The sequence below is a fragment of the Nylanderia fulva genome, unplaced genomic scaffold (assembly GCF_048542155.1).
Source record: "Nylanderia fulva isolate GAGA-0341 unplaced genomic scaffold, ASM4854215v1 Scaffold380, whole genome shotgun sequence".
Classification (NCBI taxonomy): domain Eukaryota; kingdom Metazoa; phylum Arthropoda; class Insecta; order Hymenoptera; family Formicidae; genus Nylanderia; species Nylanderia fulva.
In genome coordinates this window covers 39,336-49,273 of record NW_028190456.1, presented here as the reverse complement: position 1 = coordinate 49,273, position 9,938 = coordinate 39,336, and the positions used below count along the sequence as shown (strand labels likewise).

Below are 9,938 nucleotides of genomic sequence, written 5' to 3'. Positions count from 1 at the left end.
CATACACGCATGTACGTACATCTGCATCTTCATGTACATATAAACACATACATATCCAAATTCATACCCACATACATATCCACACATTCCACACATATGAACACACTCTTGTACACATGCACCCACGCGCGCACATTTATAAAACAACATGCTTGTACACTCATACAAATACTCACACGTTTGCGTACACACATACACATTGCATATTCACATACATGTTCATATACATGAATTCATATTCACACACACGTCCACACATGCGTTAGCATACACGCACACACACATTCACATGAATTTATTCTTATACTCATAAAATGTTCTCTCTCTTTATTTTATAATTAATCTGATATTATACATATCACATATATTATATGTAAATACAAACTAAATATCATTGTAATGATATTTTATTACTTCAGTTAAAAAGATTTAATAAAATATATAATACTATAACAAAATATTTATGTGTGTATTTCAAGAGAGAAAATTTTACGTACGTATCAATTTTCAATAAATTTTTTTTAATAATTTATTTTTTAGTTTTTATTGGTTCATGCATTAAATAAATAATATGTATATTTAAATAAATAATATACAGGGTGCCCAAATTCGCGAATTCGGAATGTACAGCGTAATTGTTCGTGCCAAAAGAAACAACTTTTTCCTCTGACAAAATTACGTCTGAGCACTACTTTTTAAATGAGAATGACTTTAATCTAACGAATGAGCGTTCTAGATTTCGCATGAGTTAAGGTACCTTTTCATGCTGACGCTGAAACGCTTGACGCTCGTTTTGTTCGTGTTCACTCTATGTAATTTTATCTATGGTTGACGCTAAAAAGTTCGTTTCTACCCAACTTTCCAGCGTTGACGGTGGTTGACAGGTCATGCTTAATTTATTAATCAAAAAATTGTTTGTTTATCATAAAATTTCATCATGCAAAGCGAAGAAAAGGAAATAATTTAATAAATATGAAGTAATACTTTGAATATATATCTGTATAATATGATAGCAGAATACACATGTGAAATGTTTTGAGGTTATACATAATTGAATTAAGAAATATTAATAATTTTAGAATTTTCTCGTGAAATGTAGCTATTGTAAACAAACCTGTTTAAATAAAAAAGCTGCCCAACATTTATGTATTCGAGAATTTGACGAATTTTTTGTTGATCCAGATACATATGAATTTTGGGCATACGATGGTAAAGTGAATAAATTAATATAAATATTTAGTTTTGAAGTTTATTATTGAATATATTAATTTATTAATATTGAATTTATTAATTTTTTCATAGGTAATAAAATTGTTTCTGAATTATCTGACGAGCATTTTGCTCAATTAGAAAATATTGCTAATAAGGAAAATGCCAGTATTAATATCAACCAAAGTATCTCCAATAAAAAAGTAAAAACATCCAAAAAAACCAAGGCTCCTCTTAATGTTGTTCAATTAAAACTTGACCAAGAAGAGCAACTGATTTTTGAAGTTATGAACAGGATACTTCTGTGGGATTTTACAATCCCATTAAAAGGAGCAAAATCATAAAAACCAAACTATGGTTAGAAGTATCTGACTCACTTAAAGGTATTTACTTAATTTTTATATAATAATTTCTTTTTATGAAAAGTCCTATGAATAGTTGAATAATTCTAATACGAATATTATTTTCAACAGGTGCTTTTACCCCAGATGGTGCTAAAAAAAAGTTTAAGGCATTAACTGACACATTTAGAAAAATCATTCGGGATGAGCAATGTCCAAGTGGTTCCGCTCGCAAAAATAATGGCAATAAATGGGCTCATTACGATTCCATGCAATTTTTGAGAGATCATTTCACTCCAAGAGAGTATGTATACATATATGTTGTACACCCATGGAATTTAATTCTGTCCCTCAAAAATTTTCAACAATCTGAAATGAGCACCTTTCTATATTAATGGTCACAGTTCGTGTACAATAAACAGCTTACGTTTGGCTGTAAGCTGTCTATCGTACATGGACGGTGAGCATTAATGTAGAAAGGTGGTCACTTGTCAGATTGTGAAAATTTCTGAAGGACAGAATTAAATTCCATGGGTGTACTACTTAATACTGTTATTATTGATTATATTTTATTCTCTATTAATCTTACATATTTATTTTATTTTCAGATCTGCAACAAATTGCGAATCTGAGGAAAATGATTCTGATGACATTAATTTATCTAGTTATGAAGTTGATAATGACAGTGTAAAAAAAACAGCAGAAGGATTACACGTAAAAGGAAAAATATTGGTGATAAGGTAAAAATATTGGTTATCGTCTCAGTCGTGCCAAACGTATCATAGAAAATACTTTTGGCATATTAGCGAGCCAATGGAGAATATTTAGAAGACCAATCATTTGCAAAGTGAAAACTGCAGAAAAAATTATACAAGCTACTGTTTGCTTACATAATTGGTTAAGAAAAAAGGATGTACATAATAATCAATATGTATCTCCTGAACTAGTTGATCGGTATTCAGATGGTATATTGATCCCTGGGACATGGAACAGTCTAAGGGAAGATGGCTGGGCATTCCAAGAGATAACAAGAACAGGAACAAATTCAAGTACTCGTAATGCTATTTCCATAAGAGATGAATTTTGTGCCTATTTTAATGGTGAAGGCGCTATTTCCTGGCAGTATGACTGTGATAATTAAAATTCTGTTAAATTACTTAACTAATGATGACATTCTAAAATAATTTATCAATCATAAATCTTCAAGTTGTAACACAGGAAATATCTTATCGTAAAATCCATGTAAATTTCTTTATCTAAATACAGGTTCAATCCAGTAACGTTTTGGAGTATATGATCTCTTTTTCTTTCTTTTCATTGCTATTATTACTGATAAAGTTGCTACATGGATTATATTCCTTTTTTGTTTTTCTTTTTCAATTATATTTACATATTCCGTCATCCATTTTGTCATCATTAAAAAGTTAGAGTATATATACATATTGAATATTAACTTTTGTAAAATTATTGTAAATGTATGACTATATACTTACTTTGGAAATCATATAAATAAAACATTTTTCAATTGATTTGTGAGAAACTTTATTAACGCATTATAAACACATTTGTTAAAAATTTATATGAATAAAATATAATTAAAAAAACAAATACTTAATTTTATTAATTATTGTTAAGAAATAATGGCATTATTAATTGTTATATTCTTGAACAACATCGTAAGATAACAGCAACATTTTGTGGATTGCATCTGATTGCATTTCTTCTGGAATTTTCTTCAATTGACTGCCTATTATATTTAAACAGTAATCTATTTCTGTAAGCTCAGGGGGTGGTGGCAAAACTATGTCTCTGCTTGAACCTGAATTACTTATAGCTTCTGCTACTTTATCAATAGATGAACTTAGATCGTCCTTATCACCAATATTTTTCCTTTTACGTGTAATCCTTCTGCTGTTTTTTTACACTGTCATTATCAACTTCATAACTAGATAAATTAATGTCATCAGAATCATTTTCCTCAGATTCGCAATTTGTTGCAGATCTGAAAATAAAATAAATATGTAAGATTAATAGAGAATAAAATATAATCAATAATAACAGTATTAAGTAGTACACCCATGGAATTTAATTCTGTCCTTCAGAAATTTTCACAATCTGACAAGTGACCACCTTTCTACATTAATGCTCACCGTCCATGTACGATAGACAGCTTACAGCCAAACGTAAGCTGTTTATTGTACACGAACTGTGACCATTAATATAGAAAGGTGCTCATTTCAGATTGTTGAAAATTTTTGAGGGACAGAATTAAATTCCATGGGTGTACAACATATATGTATACATACTCTCTTGGAGTGAAATGATCTCTCAAAAATTGCATGGAATCGTAATGAGCCCATTTATTGCCATTATTTTTGCGAGCGGAACCACTTGGACATTGCTCATCCCGAATAATTTTTCTAAATGTGTCAGTTAATGCCTTAAACTTTTTTTTAGCACCATCTGGGGTAAAAGCACCTGTTGAAAATAATATTCGTATTAGAATTATTCAACTATTCATAGGACTTTTCATAAAAAGAAATTATTATATAAAAATTAAGTAAATACCTTTAAGTGAGTCAGATACTTCTAACCATAGTTTGGTTTTTATGATTTTGCTCCTTTTAATGGGATTGTAAAATCCCACAGAAGTATCCTGTTCATAACTTCAAAAATCAGTTGCTCTTCTTGGTCAAGTTTTAATTGAACAACATTAAGAGGAGCCTTGGTTTTTTTGGATGTTTTTACTTTTTTATTGGAGATACTTTGGTTGATATTAATACTGGCATTTTCCTTATTAGCAATATTTTCTAATTGAGCAAAATGCTCGTCAGATAATTCAGAAACAATTTTATTACCTATGAAAAAATTAATAAATTCAATATTAATAAATTAATATATTCAATAATAAACTTCAAAACTAAAATAAATGATAATCCTTAACAGTCGCCAGTAATAAATATGAAAATCTCTCCTCCAATTTTAAAGTCGACCAGACTGGCAATAATTTATTTAAAAAATTAGTTAAATTACAACGTTTCGGCTGTCATTGCAGCCCTTTTCAAGTAATCTATGAACAATTATATACATATAAATATACTCTTAATGCGCTTAATCATACAAATAATTATAAATTTACAAAAATATATATGTTTACGTACCAGATTAATACAATAAATCAAATTTACAGCAAACCCCCGACAAAATTAACCATTGTTTTGTTGAACAATGTATAACTGACAGAAGTGAGCACGAAAAAATAGATGTTGACTGTTAGCAGAAAACTTAGTCACTAACGCGTTGAGAAAATAGAAAACCAGAGTACTGTGTCTTTCGCAATTTTTTAAAACGTCAATACAAAGTCAAATAAATAAATAAATAAATAAATAAATATGTAACATATGACAATATAATATATTAAATAGCTTCAAGAACGCGATCATAAATCCCACTGAAATTCTCCGTATCTTTTTGTAAATTAATGCTCTTTCTTTGGTTTTTTATATAGAACATTTCTGCTATTTCTCTTTTTCTTGTTTGTTTTTCTTGATGCAGAATCACAGGAGAATCCCAACGGAACTCATGATCGTTGCAAGTCCGATGCAAACTAACAACTGAGTGTGATGTCGTGTCTTTTTTGATGTTATTTTTATGTTCCTTAATACGTGTTTCTAAATGTCACTTTGTTTGTCCAATATATGTAGAGTCACAGTTCGCGCATTCGATCTTATAAACGACATCGGTTCTTTTTAAGTTGTCAATACTATCTTTTCCTCTTTTTATCAATGTGTCTAATTTTTTAGGAACGGTATATAATACACCGATTCCATTTTTGTTTATGCAACGAGTAATATTTTCGCTCAAACCTCTAATATACGGCAACGCTATAGCATTTCGTGTATCAAATTTATCTCGATTAGACGCACCAAAATTACCGCCAAATTTAATCGCCCTAAGTCTCCTGTTAATAATTTTGTTTATGACTGTTGACGGGTAACAATTGTTACGAAGAATTCGTTTGACTAAGATGATGTTTTTCTCGTGAAACATAGGGTCCGCGAGTAAAATAGCCCTGTCCACGAGGCTTGTGATCACACTAATTTTATAACGCATCGGATGGTTCGAAAGAAAATTTATATAACGGCCTGAAAACGTAGGCTTACGGAACCAGTCAGTCGTCAATTTGCCATTAACTCGTATAACGTTTGTGTTTAAAAAACTTAAGGAACAATTGTTCTCCAATTCAAACGTAAACCTTAGTCGAGTGTGAAAGCTATTAAAAATCGTAAGCATATCCTCCACTTTACATTTCGGAATAATTGAAAAAATGTCATCAACATATCTGAAATAACAATAGGGCTCAAAATCCAATTGACGCAAACAATATGATTCCAAATCGTCCATAACCATATCAGACAAAATTGGAGACAAAGGAGACCCCATAGGCGAACCGAAAACCTGCTCGTAAAATTTTCCATCAAAAACAAAACTAGTCAAGCGCATAACCGTGTCAATAGCATGTAAAAACTGTGCCATGTTAAATGAAGTAAATTGTGAGATATCATCCCAACGATTTTCTATTGCTGCTTTTATTAATTCCCACGGTGTGTTAGTAAAAAGCGAAGTCACATCCAACGAAATCATGACATGATCGTCATCAATGTTTTTATCCTTAATAATTTCAACAAAGGACCAACTATCCTTAATGTGAGATCGAGGTTTATTGACTGCATTTTGCAAAATCTCACTTAAATAAGATGCAATGTAATAAACCGGACTTCCTAACGTTGAAATTATGATACGAAGAGGGTAACCTACTTTATGGATCTTAGGTAAACCATAAGCACGAGGCAAATTGCCATTAGTACATCTCAATTGTTTGTAAACCGAATCATCTATGAGTCCATTATCCAACCAAGATTTTAATAAGGTCGTGATCTTTGCGTTGAGAGCGTTTAATGGATTTTTATTAAGTGATTTATAGGTGGAAACATCTTTCAGTAAACAATTCATTTTACCCACATAGTCAGTCCGATTCATCAATACTGTGACCTGGCCCTTATCTGCTTTTGTTACGAAAATGTTACTATTTGATTTCAAAAATTTTGAACTATAAGCATATCTATTCAAAATGTAACTATCAATATGACTCACATGCTTTTGTTTACTTAAAAATTTGTGTACTGAGCTCGCTACTGAAAATCTCACATTGTCGATGTTATCCTTAGGAAACTTTCTATAATTTGCTTCTATGTTTTTTATGTTTTCCAAAACCGAGATTTTCCTATCATTTTTATTATTTCTAAAAATGGGCACGCCGAACTTGTCGCCCAAACTCAAAAAATTCATAACTGAATCCGGAACGCGATAATTACTAATGTTAACAATCCATTTGCTGTAATCTATTTTTGTCAATGGATTTCGAACCCCATAATACTTCCGACAAATGTAAATTTTACGAGCAGGTTTTCGGTTCGCCTATGGGGTCTCCTTTGTCTCCAATTTTGTCTGATATGGTTATGGACGATTTGGAATCATATTGTTTGCGTCAATTGGATTTTGAGCCCTATTGTTATTTCAGATATGTTGATGACATTTTTTCAATTATTCCGAAATGTAAAGTGGAGGATATGCTTACGATTTTTAATAGCTTTCACACTCGACTAAGGTTTACGTTTGAATTGGAGAACAATTGTTCCTTAAGTTTTTTAGACACAAACGTTATACGAGTTAATGGCAAATTGACGACTGACTGGTTCCGTAAGCCTACGTTTTCAGGCCGTTATATAAATTTTCTTTCGAACCATCCGATGCGTTATAAAATTAGTGTGATCACAAGCCTCGTGGACAGGGCTATTTTACTCGCGGACCCTATGTTTCACGAGAAAAACATCATCTTAGTCAAACGAATTCTTCGTAACAATTGTTACCCGTCAACAGTCATAAACAAAATTATTAACAGGAGACTTAGGGCGATTAAATTTGGCGGTAATTTTGGTGCGTCTAATCGAGATAAATTTGATACACGAAATGCTATAGCGTTGCCGTATATTAGAGGTTTGAGCGAAAATATTACTTGTTGCATAAACAAAAATGGAATCGGTGTATTATATACCGTTCCTAAAAAATTAGACACATTGATAAAAAGAGGAAAAGATAGTATTGACAACTTAAAAAGAACCGATGTCGTTTATAAGATCGAATGCGCGAACTGTGACTCTACATATATTGGACAAACAAAGCGACATTTAGAAACACGTATTAAGGAACATAAAAATAACATCAAAAAAGACACGACATCACACTCAGTTGTTAGTTTGCATCGGACTTGCAACGATCATGAGTTCCGTTGGGATTCTCCTGTGATTCTGCATCAAGAAAAACAAACAAGAAAAAGAGAAATAGCAGAAATGTTCTATATAAAAAACCAAAGAAAGAGCATTAATTTACAAAAAGATACGGAGAATTTCAGTGGGATTTATGATCGCGTTCTTGAAGCTATTTAATATATTATATTGTCATATGTTACATATTTATTTATTTATTTATTTATTTATTTGACTTTGTATTGACGTTTTAAAAAATTGCGAAAGACACAGTACTCTGGTTTTCTATTTTCTCAACGCGTTAGTGACTAAGTTTTCTGCTAACAGTCAACATCTATTTTTTCGTGCTCACTTCTGTCAGTTATACATTGTTCAACAAAACAATGGTTAATTTTGTCGGGGGTTTGCTGTAAATTTGATTTATTGTATTAATCTGGTACGTAAACATATATATTTTTGTAAATTTATAATTATTTGTATGATTAAGCGCATTAAGAGTATATTTATATGTATATAATTGTTCATAGATTACTTGAAAAGGGCTGCAATGACAGCCGAAACGTTGTAATTTAACTAATTTTTTAAATAAATTATTGCCAGTCTGGTCGACTTTAAAATTGGAGGAGAGATTTTCAAAACTAAATATTTATATTAATTTATTCACTTTACCATCGTATGCCCAAAATTCATATGTATCTGGATCAACAAAAAATTCGTCAAATTCTCGAATACATAAATGTTGGGCAGCTTTTTTATTTAAACAGGTTTGTTTACAATAGCTACATTTCACGAGAAAATTCTAAAATTATTAATATTTCTTAATTCAATTATGTATAACCTCAAAACATTTCACATGTGTATTCTGCTATCATATTATACAGATATATATTCAAAGTATTACTTCATATTTATTAAATTATTTCCTTTTCTTCGCTTTGCATGATGAAATTTTATGATAAACAAACAATTTTTCGATTAATAAATTAAGCATGACCTGTCAACCACCGTCAACGCTGGAAAGTTGGGTAGAAACGAACTTTTTAGCGTCAACCATAGATAAAATTACATAGAGTGAACACGAACAAAACGAGCGTCAAGCGTTTCAGCGTCAGCATGAAAAGGTACCTTAACTCATGCGAAATCTAGAACGCTCATTCGTTAGATTAAAGTCATTCTCATTTAAAAAGTAGTGCTCAGACGTAATTTTGTCAGAGGAAAAAGTTGTTTCTTTTGGCACGAACAATTACGCTGTACATTCCGAATTCGCGAATTTGGGCACCCTGTATATTATTTATTTAAATATACATATTATTTATTTAATGCATGAACCAATAAAAACTAAAAAATAAATTATTAAAAAAAATTTATTGAAAATTAATACGTACATAAAATTTTCTCTCTTGAAATACACACATCAATATAAATATTTTGTTATAGTATTATATATTTTATTAAATCTTTTTAACTAAAGTAATAAAATATCATTACAATGATATTTAGTTTGTATTTACATATAATATATGTGATATGTATAATATCAGATTAATTATAAAATAAAGAGAGAGAACATTTTATGAGTATAAGAATAAATTCATGTGAATGTGTGTGTGCGTGTATGCTAACGCATGTGTGGACGTGTGTGTGAATATGAATTCATGTATATGAACATGTATGTGAATATGCAATGTGTATGTGTGTACGCAAACGTGTGAGTATTTGTATGAGTGTACAAGCATGTTGTTTTATAAATGTGCGCGCGTGGGTGCATGTGTACAAGAGTGTGTTCATATGTGTGGAATGTGTGGATATGTATGTGGGTATGAATTTGGATATGTATGTGTTTATATGTACATGAAGATGCAGATGTACGTACATGCGTGTATGTGAAATGATGGGCATATGGGCAGGTGTATGGTTTTGTGAGAGAGAAAATTTTATTTCTTAGTTTGTATTGGTTTATATATATAATTTAAAAAAATTAATATATTTTGATTTATGTAATATTGTATACCTGTATTGCTCATCATTCCAATAATTTCTATTTTGTCACTTTTTCGGATAT

At 30.6% G+C, this 9,938-nt stretch overlaps 1 protein-coding gene across 1 annotated transcript; it reads left to right on the top strand.

Annotated features, from left to right (window-relative positions):
• The first annotated feature begins 1,371 nt into the window (after positions 1–1,371).
• Positions 1,372–2,299, top strand: LOC114944451 (uncharacterized). The gene is made up of 4 exons (XM_085485648.1): positions 1,372–1,412; positions 1,495–1,592; positions 1,683–1,854; positions 2,159–2,299. The coding sequence occupies exons 1-4, from the start codon at positions 1,372–1,374 to the stop codon at positions 2,292–2,294; spliced, it is 447 nt and encodes a 148-aa protein (XP_085341774.1). The 3' UTR covers positions 2,295–2,299.
• Positions 2,300–9,938: the final 7,639 nt, after the last annotated feature.